The following is a 12105-nucleotide window of genomic DNA, read 5'->3' on the forward strand; positions in this document are numbered from 1 at the left end:
ATTTGACAACCAGCAGCCAGAAGTTTCTTATCGAGAGGCCTCAACAAAACAACGTGACATCATCACATTGTGAGACGTTAACAGAGGTGGCAGCTAAAAGCAGGAAGTACTTGTATGTAACTGCCGTCTTTAGTAGCCCTTCATGGTGCACGATATGTGGTACCCCCGCTGTGCCTGCAAGCAGACATGCAGGTATCAGCAAGATGCACCCACACTGCCTGAAACAATTATTCTATTCAAATATGGTCTGCTGTTGCTTATGGTTTACTGCTTAGTCTTGTACGCCTCCTTCTGGCAGCTCCTACAGCCAAGCTGGTGCCAAAAGTATTGCTACTCTTTCCTTTGGACCACATCAGCTTGGCTTCACTCCCGGAGTTTGCTTCACCCTTGGAGGTGCACTCCATTGTCTCTAAAGACAGACACGTGCCAACTCACTCACTGGTCTGCTGCTGCAAGAATGAGCAGGCACTAGTGAAGATTGGAAGCTCCCCTTTGTTGTTTTCAGCAAACCGGTTTGCGGTTTCACCTGAACCAAGGAAACTATGGTTTGTACAAGCCAAAGTTTGCCCATGAACCAGGATCACTAAATTCAATCAAATGATGACTTGTGATCCACCTTGAACCCAGTTTGGGTAAAAAGACAAAATGTGGGTTGCCACAAAATAGGAACAGAATGCATAGTGGAGTACAGGCTACCTGAACTATGGAACAAATGAAAGTTTCTTTCACCAAGTCCATTATTGTCTACTCTGGCTGGGGCACAGAGGGCATTTCCCTTTTTACTGCTTCCTCGTTGTAACAGAAGATGCCAAGGATTGAACCTGGATCTGTCGCATGCAAAGCAGATGTTGTACCATTAAGCTATGGTCCTTTCTAGAGATTTGGCATTATCGTCTGAATGCAGCCAATGACTGTAGTAGAGAGAAGAGTTGGTTGTAGTGAGAGTTACGTATGGACATAAAAGTTGCAAATAAAAAAATTTCTCACAGCTACTCTTCACATGCAGTTATTAAGCAGGAAGAGTTATTTGTTTTTGTTTTAAAGATTGAAAAACTTTTACTATATAGTAAAGAGTAGACCCATTGAAATTAATGGACCTAGGTTAGTCATGTGCATTAACTTTGGTGGGTCTATTTCAAGCATAACTAGGATTGAATACCACCATTAATACGCAATCTTTGTAGTGGGGATGTTATTTTCCACCTGAGAACAACTTTTCCCATCTTCCTATCATGTGTCAGATGCTATTAATGGCAGAAGACTGGACAAGACAGACCATAGGTCAATTTCAATTCAACACAACCGTTTCCTTTTTCAAACTCATGGTCCATGACTTGAAATAATATAGAGTACAAGAGTACACAGATTCATATATATATATATTATATGACAAAAATGTTTCTGTGCTACTCCATTTTTATTGCTGACACCTCCTCATTGGGTCATAGCATTTTTATTTTTATTAGTATTATTTAAATGACACTTACTTCGTAATACGGTCAATGTTAGCAATTTGCTTCTGGTTTCGGATGATTTCTATAGCCGCCCAAAGATGCTGGATAGCTTTTGTATCTGCCTGACGCCTTTTCGTTAAGCGTGCCATGACCCCTTTACTTGTTCAACTGCAGTGGAAAAAATAACAATAATTAATTATGAAATAGATTACATGATTATTATGTTGCACCTGCCACAAATAAGATTGTGAGGGAAATTACTACAACCATCTGATTCGGAGACTATTCGTTTTATAAGCTCTATCAATACAAGCTCTATATGTGTGGTTTCAAACTCTTGGTATACAGATAGAGCCAAGTTCTGTACAGTCAGGGGCAACTTTATTCTCCAGAGATAGTGCCCAGGATATGTTTTTTTGCTGCACAAACTAACTCGTCTGTCCTCAGAAATAGTCTGGCTCCATAATAAAGTTTCTGCCATGTAGCAGAGGTCAGGCATTGTATTTACAAAAATACTCAACACACCACAATTTCATTAAAAGTAACAAATTATATACACTCAAGGGGGGGGACACACACACACACAATTTTAAAACAGACCACCAGCTAACTATTACAGCTCTGTTTTTCTTAATTGCCTGCAGAAGACTGGAGGCAAAGAAAAAAAATTCAGCAAACTTTTAAAGCTTAATATAGGATCTCTGTTGAAAGATCGTTCCACAGCACTGGGCCAATGACACTAAAGGGCTCGGTTTTGTGTTGTAAAGGCTCCGTTTTGTGTTGATGTCTAATGAGCGTCGCAAACTTCGGGGGGGGGGGGGCCATTACACCAAGTATGAGGAGCCTCTGGACCTTGAGATGTTGCTGGACTACAACTCCCATCATCCCACATCATTGGCCATGCTGACTGGACTGATAGTAGAAGGAGTCCCACAACATCTGTAGGGCCACAGGATTTCTGCATTATATACAAATATTTGCATGTTGCAAAATCGAAGAAAGATAACATTAAAGGGTAGATATCTACATTTCTTACAGCATGAAACATCCTATATCCTTTTTAAATGTGTTTGTGGGAGAGGATAGGGGTAGAGGGGCTATTGGTTTAGTTTTTTCTGGTTTTTTTGTGTATTTTGTGTTCCTATCTTGTATTTTTATTTTTTTTTTTTTATAAGAATTTATTGGCATTTTTCCAAACAACATATACCCTCACCCACACCCACAAATACAAAACAAATATGACAAATACAAACAGTGTCAAGATTCTTGTAGTATCTTTCTAAAAAGAAAAATTTCTTTTTCTATATCTTGACCATTGACTTCCCCTGCCTTTTCACCTTCGATTTTATATCCTTAATCTATTTTATAACCATTTCTTCTGAGAAAAAAAAAAAAAAAAAAAATTAGTTCAATTATATATTTACATCAAATTATCTTTTCAACACCTTACTAGTAAATACATCACCATAATAATACCTCATCCTAGTTCTTCTTAATTCAATCTTATCAATTTCTTAACTTAATCTAAGTCTTAATCTTGCTCCTCGCATCAAATCTAATTCTTCTATCCTTAAGATTACTGCTAATAACATAAAAACTTGAAATATCTCCTTTCATATACAAACAAAAATATAACAGAGTATTGTTGACAGTATTCACCCTCCACTTTCGATTTGCCGTGTTAGACTACTTTAAATTTTGTTTAAGACTTCACCCCACACCCCCTCTGTCCATTATTCTTCTCCTGGTGGCATCGGCACTGAACATCCGTGTAACTTCTCTCTCCCAACGTCCACAGATCCAGGCACAGTCCATGTCTCTTCTTGCCACGAGTTCAGAGGTGTCCATCTCATCATCTCCCTGCTTCTTCGGTTCTTTGTAACGTTCCTTTTCTTCTTGTAAATACCTTAATTCTCTGTCCCTGGCCCCCGAGCTCACACCCCGGGGACTGGATATAACAAATCTTAACGTCGCCTTGGGGCTGCCACCCCCAAAAAGCGAATTTCTTCTCCGAAGTTGCTCACTCAGTTCTCTCCATCTTTCCATCCACTCTCTCAGCTCATTAGCAAGACATTCTTCATAAGTGTCAAAAGTTTTAAAAGCCTCCTCTGTGGGCAATTGGTTCCCTTTCAGATCCCCACACAAGACTTTGACTTTCCTATAAACAAGTTCCACCTTCAAGGCAATGAGTCTCTGTTCATCTGTTAGTCCAGAGTTCAATACCAGTTCAAGGACAAAACCCAGCATACTGGCAGAGGAGGAGGAAGTGGGTGTTGTATTTCTGCTCTCCTCTTTGTTCAACGCCATTTTTCTGTGCTGAAGCGCAAACACCGCAACTTTAAATGGAGATATTTTCCTCTAATTAACTGCCCGAAAAAAGAGTTTGCCAGTCTCATGTGTCAATTTTAGCTACATTGAAACCAGTTCTGTAGCAGTAAACCCTCATTTGGTTACATTCTTCGGCTCGAAGGGAGGGAGGCAGGCTACCTTTCCCCTTCCCCCCGGATCGTTCCAAAAACGCGATTTTTAATCCAAATCTTTACTCACGACCACCGGGTTTTTAGCTCCATTCTTCGCAGGTAGAACTTGGACGCTCACCGCGGGCTTTGTCGCCGCATTTGCATCCCGGTTGGGGCATGTCCCCTGAAGCCCGGCTCCGGTTGTCCCTTCACCCCCACTCCCCCTTTACAGGGGGGGCAGGGGAAGGGTTCGGAGCCTCCGCGGGCACAGCCGGGGAGCCCAGGGTGCGGGACGCTCTTCCCGCACCCCAAACGGAGCCGCGCGCTGCGGTAGCGCGGCTCCTAACCCCCGGGATGGACAAGGCGCCTCGAGACCGAGGCAGCCTTCGACCACCCGGCGATGGCGTCGCCGCCGGAAGTCCTATCTTGTATTTTTATACCGTGAACCTCCCCAAGATCTACAGATGAAGGATGGTATACAAACTTAATAACAGGGTGGATTCGATTTAAATCAAACTGATTTAAATCACGATTCAGTAAGGCTCAGGGTGATTTAAATCAATGGATTTTTTAAAATTTAAATCGTTTTTTTTTTTATTTAAATCCACCCTGAGCCTTGCTGACTAGTGATTTAAATTGTGATTTAAATCAGTTTGATTTAAATCAAACCCACCCTGCTTAATAATCAATAATAATATTTAAATAATAATAATAACTGAAATCACTTTTCATTTCACTAAAAATGAAACTGTGGGAAAACCTTGTTTAAATTGGTGAGGACCTGGAAGATATAATTGCTTCATGTGCTGGGTTCAGCCTGTGGGCTATCACATGGCCACTCAAATAAATACTCTTTTATTTTGTCTAATCGATCACTTCCCCTAAATACAAGAATTTCAAGACTGAAGTAATGAAACAAACAAGAAATATTTTGAATTAACCATTAAAATATAGAAAGTTAATGACATCAGAGGTCACAGGCATCAGGATTTCCTGAAGTCCATCATACTTTTCTACCCTAAGAAAATGAAGTTCTACACATTACCTGTAACCACAGTATGGTCTCTTACTAATATTAAGGAGATGATGGCATCCCTTGAGAGAGGATCCAAGGGGACCAAAGCTGTCTCTGCCTATTTTACAGTAACCTACATGGTATTCACCGTAACACAAAACATCTTGGTCTTATCAACATTTCGTAGGCAGAAATCAGACCCCGGACAACAAATGTCTTCAACTCCTCAAGATAACCTGTTCCCTACCCTTCAACTCAGTTTGGACATTCTCTGCAATAGGAGAGTAGGATTGTCTGTTTGAAATTCTGAGGAGAGGCTCCACAAGCAATCTAAGGAGTTGGCAGTGCAGGAGAGACTTGTTTTCCTCCAACCCTAATGCAAACTATAAACCTTCTGGAAGGATTTTACCGTAAAGTCTCTCCTGCCCATTAATATGAGCATATAAATTATTGGGAATAATAAAGACAGTGGCAATGGAATTCCTGCTTTAAATGCAGAACTTAGCATTTAAAGCATCATCTTTTTATTATTATTTTAAAAGTGTGCAAAATGCTTAGAGCCCAATCATTTTCAATTAGACTTTAAAAAAAAGCAACCCTCTTCATCCACCCCCAAGCCCCATGCTGCAATTTGCCCATCCATCTAACCATAAACAATAACATAACAAGCAGCTGGCATTGTTTACAAAATTTTCCAGAAGCAGCAGGCAAAAGGTACAGATAAGCCACAAATCGCCCACAGTGCCATTACAGGCTAGATTCCCCCCTTTTAAAAAGATTAATGCTGCATTTCGATCACTACGTAACTTTGTTTAACAGTGCCACTTCCAGAATAAGAAACTGTTGATAAATGGCAGGTTATTAACATATATGCAGACACCAATGAGTGTTCTAAAAATGAAGCCCTCTGATGTAATACTAAAATTAGAATGCTTACAGCAAACAAGAGGTATATTTAGAATAAAGTAAGAATTCTACTCTACAATAGGAGAACTGTTCACAGTCTATATTTATTCCAGTATCTGCATATGGCTTTTGCAGTGCACAAGGTCTACACCGGTCCAAGCTGGAGAGCACCTCTTATTCCTTGTTGTGTTCTTTGGGGTTATGGGCCCAGGGACTTGGTGGTCACCTTATGACTTAATACTTAAGTTTGGAATAGCAATATCGCACAGTATCTAGTGCAGGGGTAGGCAACCTATGGCCCGGGGGCCGGATGCGGCCCAATTGCCTTCTCATTCCAGCCCACGGACGGTCCGGGAATCAGCGTGTTTTTACATGGGTAGAATGCGTGCTTTTATTTAAAATGCATCTCTGGGTTATTTGGGGGGCATAGGAATCTGTTCATCCCCCCCCAAAAAAAAATATAGTCCGAGGAACTGTGGACCAGCACATGGCTGAAAAAGGTTGCTGACCCCTGATCTAGTGTCTAGATCATGGATACGGTCGTTGTTCGCATAATAACTCTCCTCAGTTGCCCTACCACATTTCCTTGGCATGTGATGCTGGGGTTAGAGTGTAGGAATAGGGCTGAATCGAAAATCCAATGCACACTCGGCAATCCAACCAGTAGTGGTTGGTACCCAGTGGAAATGGCAGAGCAGAAGGCAGAGAGGCAAATATGAGGTGGAGCCAGTGGCAATGACTGGTCAACTAATTCTAGTTTAATCCCCATTCTCCTTCCTGCTGAGTTCTACCAGGGCAAACACTGAGACTATGGAGGAGAAGGAGGCAGAGCCTGACAGGCCTTACTGATGGTAAGCAGAGAAACACGCAGGAGATGGCTGGTTGAGGGCAGACAGAGTTTATATATACCATATTTTTCCGTGTATAACACGACCCCTATTTGGGGGGCTCCAAATGAAGAAATTCCCCATATGCACTATCCGTGCATAAGACAACCCCCAACTTTAAACTTGGAAAAACAGGGGGGAAATAAAGTCTTATACACGGAAAAATACAGTACGCAGCGACACAGAAGGACTACCGGTTAAACAACTTACATACTCTATTTTAAGCCACCCTTTTGTTATAATCTAGCAATACTTAACATATATTTCTTTTAGTAAGCCACTCTGAGCCCCACACATACATTAAATAGAAGTATTGCCACCCATACCCACCCCATTCACCACTCCCCCATCACCTCTTTCTCCCTCTTTCCCCTTTTTCTTCCTAATGTAACACTAATGTCTCAACAAATGAAACTGGTCTGTAGAAAATGTAACCTGAAAAAAGAAACATTGCACATACTTTTGTAAACCAATAAATCACTCATATATAGAGAGAGCGCCACTCTGAGAACTTAGTTATAGGGCAGCATATACTGTCTAATATAAATTACAATTAATTATGGTCTATGGGGTACCACATCCAATCATATCACTTTTAAGATGTGCCTGAGTGGAAAAGTGAGTGGAGGATTTTCCTGAACTGCATCATCATCCCTCAGCCTGAGCAGATGAATTTGGAAGATAAGTACATTCTCAACTTAATTTGGAGCAAAAGTGAAACCAACAAGAATAAAGCAACAGGACTCATCACCTCACTACCATCTTACAAATGCAGCCTAACTGGTTTATGGTTTACAGCATAATTTACGTAAGTGCTGCACTGTGTCTAAGTTGTGCAAATTATGATCCAGTTTCAAAACGTGCCTGTTGTAATATGAGTGACTTCAGCAACTTTACTGGAAGTAAGGAACTGTGCAATTAATATTCTTATTTGGGCTGGCTTTTGGTGGCCGAGTTAAGAGGCTGAATATTATTTATTTTACTTTTAGTATTTTATACCACATCTGCCAAAGACCTTGGGATGTCTCCAAAGAAAAATAAACAGAAATGTAATAAATGGGGGACGTCCCATGCCTCAGCTACTGATGAAGAGTGAGCTGTCTATGATGCTGTATGTTGGGGTGGCCAATGTGGCGCTCTAGAGATGTTTCGAACTACAACTCCCATCATTCCTGATCACTGGCTGTGCTGGCATGTGATGAAGGCAGTCGTAGTTCAACAACTACTGGTGGTCATTAGTCTCACAGATGAATCCTTGTAGGTGCCAATTTCCCCCTGACATAGGCTCTTCTAAGCCTGATGGGTTGAACTGAGAGCAGGGAGGGGGCTTAAAATGAAAACTGAGTTGCGCAGTGTTGAGAAAACCAAAACAACTTGTTGTGTAAAAGATTTAACTCCACACTGTTGTATCTTAGCTCTGGTTTTGCTGTTGATGCTAACCGGAACAGGTCCTGAATAGGCCTGGAATAGACCTGCCAGTTAATCTCCTCCCTCCAGCTAATTACCACAGGTTACACAAGCTTAAAAGGTTTGCATTCAGGGAGACCGAGCCAGGGAAAAGCCTTGAGTGATGAGTGGCAGGATAAACCCCAAGTGAAATCAAACCAGAACTGGTTTGGCCAGTTTAAGAAATCCGTAGGCGGGCAGAATATCAGCTTTTCCAGCCAGGAAGACTTTTTCCAGCTCAGCAGCAGGCTCCTTCTTATTGATTCACTTGTCGTCAGGTCTTTTAACAGTGTGGTTTAGCAGTTATAGAGTGCAGAGCTAAGGCCTGGGAGACCAGCATTCAAATCTCCACTCAGCCATAAAGTTCACTGGGTGACCTTGGGCCATTCACAGCCTCTTGAATGCAACCTCCCTCACAGGGTTGTTATGAGGATAAAAATGAGGAGGAGGTAACTATTTAGGCCACCTTGAAGCACTTGGAGGGAAGGTTGGGTATAAATGCAATAATAAATAAATAAAAATTTATTTGCCCTGACACTTGTGACATTTGATAGATTTATAGTGCTCAAAGAGAAATGCTCTGTAAGAGGACCTCTGGGTTGGGGGAGGGGGGGAGCCCCAACCATTTTTGTCAAAAATCTATGAGTGTGCACATGCCAGATCCCTATGCATATCCATATCTTTATTTTCTCTTCAGCTCCCTTTGCAAAACCACCTTTTAAACTCAAGCGAATTTTAAAACTGGTTTGTGGTTTGTTGCTGGTTACTGCAGAAAAGGAAATAAGACAGAAAACCACAGTGCTGTGCACATTATGTCTTAAAGCACGCACTATTCACCTCACTGGATGAGGACCTTAATATGTGCATAAATATGCAACTAAATTAATCTTAATAATCAAGATTACGGCCACAGTAAACATGTGGCAGTTAACAAGACATTTTCTTTTACTTTTTTCTTTTATAAAAAAAACATGCGGCAGTGTCAAAGCCAATTCTTTCTTAAGCAGTTTTCTTCAACGAACCTTATCAATTTTCTTAATACAGGAAGGTCGAGACAATCCTTTCACTTTCCTCAAAACAAAGCACAGCTGCCTGAACACGTTCTAATGTTTTGTTTGCATTCCAACAAGAAACACAAAACATGGCACATCCTTTTGATCTTTCTCAATCCCTTCCATCAAAAAGTCTGTTGTTATGTCTTTCAAAGACAAGTTGGTTTAAATTTTGGGAGTCAGATGCAGAAATAGTCACGCTTCGCCATCTCTTGGTCTCACAGCCTGTACACATTTGAAGGCCAGAGGAATGGCAGAGAGAGGGGGGAAGACACACTTTTTCTTTGTGTTCTATACCTTTCCTGACTGACATGAAATACTGTGTGACTGACAGGTATCCTCATCCTCCCAAAACACAATTTCTCCCTTGAAGATATCAGTTCATTTTAATACATTAAAAAGAAGAAGAACATTTGTCCACTGCCAGCCATTGAGTCTGAGGTATATCTGAATCCAAATCCAGAATAGCAGCAGAAAACACTACCTGGTATCCATCACATGAGAATGAGCAGTAAAATTTCAGTGCAAACTACAGAGTGAGGATTGGTGCTGCTTTCAGGAGGAAACACATGTTCTCTGTGTCAGCTGAAGCAGGAGAAGTCTCAGTGACCAAAGGCTATTTACTAGTCTTACAGAGCCATGTTTCAAGCATAATCATTGTCCCAAACGGTAGTAATTAAAAGGTAGGTATTCTGCTCACGTCCCATGCTGGGGTGACTTTCTGTATGGATAAACTTGCTACAACTATGATGAGATGCAAAGGGCAGCCATTCTTCTCAACACATGGTATTGGGGAGGGAAGCATTTAATCTTCAACCTATTCAAGAGTCCACCTTTGGATTTTAATATGGGTCTTGTCTTCTCTTCACCCAAAAAACATGCCTCTCATACAGAATTCAAAATGGGAGTCCCCGGTCTCATCAAAATTTACGTTGCTAAAGTAATTCTCATTAAATGGAGGAAGGCTTCCATGCTGCAAATTCTGACATACAAAAAGGAACCACTCACGAGCAAAGCAAATTGTAGGACACAACTCTTCTTTCAAGCTCCTATGTCTGTAATATCATGGAATTCAAACAGTTCAATTATTTAGCATATGCAAACACAAGGTTTCTTCTCGTGAAAAATAACTTTCGCTATGGGTTTATCTCATGTCTTCAGCCAGCTGCAATCTTTCTTAGGCTACGCACAGTACAAGCCTCTGAATACAACCATGGTTTTTTGTTTCTTTTCTTTTTTTTGCTGTGCATGCTCATTAGAACAGCAAAACAACCATAGCTGTTAAAGACAAATTCTTTCTTCCAAGGACAAACATTCCACAACTCCTTAAGGGCAACTAAGCCCGTAGCAAGTTTCAAATTTCAATCATTTTCATAAAGTCCACTGGGAATGTTATTGTGCTCACTACACAAAAGGAGTTTTCTCAGGCTTCGTGGGGGGAGAACAAACAAAATGGCTGACTATATGGAGAAATTAAAATGGCTGGATTATTTCAACAGATAAAAGGTCCACTTCAAAGGAAAATGGCAGTCCTGTTTATAAGAAACTGCAGCTCTTTCTGATGGAAAATCAGTGAATTCTCCATGGACACATTTTTTCATGAGGAGGCCCAAAATGAAAGAAGCTGATGCCAAGCTTTCTTCATAGTCCAACTGGAATAGGGCTGCGAAGAAATGTGGCGAACTGTTTTGTGGGTTTTGTTGTTTGCGGCCCTGGGCTGCTCCAAGAGGAAGGGTGGGATAGAAATTTAATAAATAAATGCATTGTGCGTCCCAAGTTCAACCCTAAGCAATCCCCGACTGAAGGACGTCAAGCAGCCCTCCTAGGAAAGAACTTAGAATATGAACCCTGGTGCACTTCCGAACACTATCAAGTCAGTACCAGGATAAGCAATAGTTAGCAAGTATATACTCGAGTATAAGTCGACCCAAATATAAGCCAAGGCACCTAATTTCCCTACAAAAATGTGGGAAAGCTTATTGACTCAAGTATAAGCCGGTTCGCCTTTGCCACTGTGGTAGAGGAGGAACAAGCAGCCCAAAGCAGCCCTTTGGGCTGCTCCTTCCTCTTCCTCCTTTGCTGCTGTGGAGCTCACCCCGTCGCAGGGTTTCGAACCGCCATTCTTCTGATCAGCAAGCCCTAGGGCTCTGTGGTTTAACCCACAGCGCAATGTTCCCTTGTGTTATACAGAGAAGGCTGGGATCCTGTCCTGTTTAAGCAGGAGCCAGGGAAAGTGAGCACCTGTGGGGTTTTAATACTTCCTTAACTGATAGGCTTTCTGCCTTCTGGGGTCTAAAGTTTGCATTTATGTGAGCAGTTCAGGAATGGAACAAGCTGCCTGGGGAGAGTAAAGAACCACCGTTCTTGTACACTTCTTAAGGAATGGTTGACTTGAGTATAAGCCGAGGGCAGCTTTTAAAGCACAAAAAGTGTGCTGAAAAACTAGGCTTATACTCAAGTATATAGGTACTTCAATCTGAACCAGTATAACTTATGCTCCTTCCACACTCTCATATTCTTGTCCTATCAGCATAGTTCTCCGTCAAGATGATTCCGTGGTAACACTGCAGAAAAAAATTACCGGTACACAAACATACTTCAGCAGCTCTTATCATACAGTTGTGGACCAGCCCCCAGACCCCTTGCACAGTGAACCTGAGGAAGGGGCACAGAATGGGTTGAAGCCCCAACCCTGCAAAAAAACAAAAAAATAACAATGATTCTCTCTACTGGTTTTTGGAGTGTTTCAAGTTGTTCCTATGGGTACAGCTATTGTGTTTACAGTATCAGAAGTTGCTAGAAGACGGCATTTATTGCCCGCTTAGGGAAGAGCAATGGAGAGATTGTTGTTTTTTGGGGGAGGGGGGAGTTTTTCCAAAGCCCAGA

At 41.5% G+C, this 12105-nt stretch overlaps 1 protein-coding gene across 10 annotated transcripts in view; it reads right to left on the bottom strand.

Annotated features, from left to right (window-relative positions):
* The window catches only part of ZMYND11 (zinc finger MYND-type containing 11), a 104053-nt gene that overhangs the window by 47058 nt on the left and 44890 nt on the right, over window positions 1–12105 (bottom strand). For all 10 annotated transcript variants that reach the window (XM_033166199.1, XM_033166200.1, XM_033166204.1 and 7 more), the window contains one exon: window positions 1488–1622. In XM_033166199.1, the coding sequence (XP_033022090.1) occupies window positions 1488–1603 (116 nt within the window). In that variant the 5' untranslated portion in view covers window positions 1604–1622. The remainder of the gene's footprint in view (window positions 1–1487; window positions 1623–12105) is intronic.

Source organism: Lacerta agilis, chromosome 12 (genome assembly GCF_009819535.1).
Source record: "Lacerta agilis isolate rLacAgi1 chromosome 12, rLacAgi1.pri, whole genome shotgun sequence".
In the NCBI taxonomy this organism is placed as follows: domain Eukaryota; kingdom Metazoa; phylum Chordata; class Lepidosauria; order Squamata; family Lacertidae; genus Lacerta; species Lacerta agilis.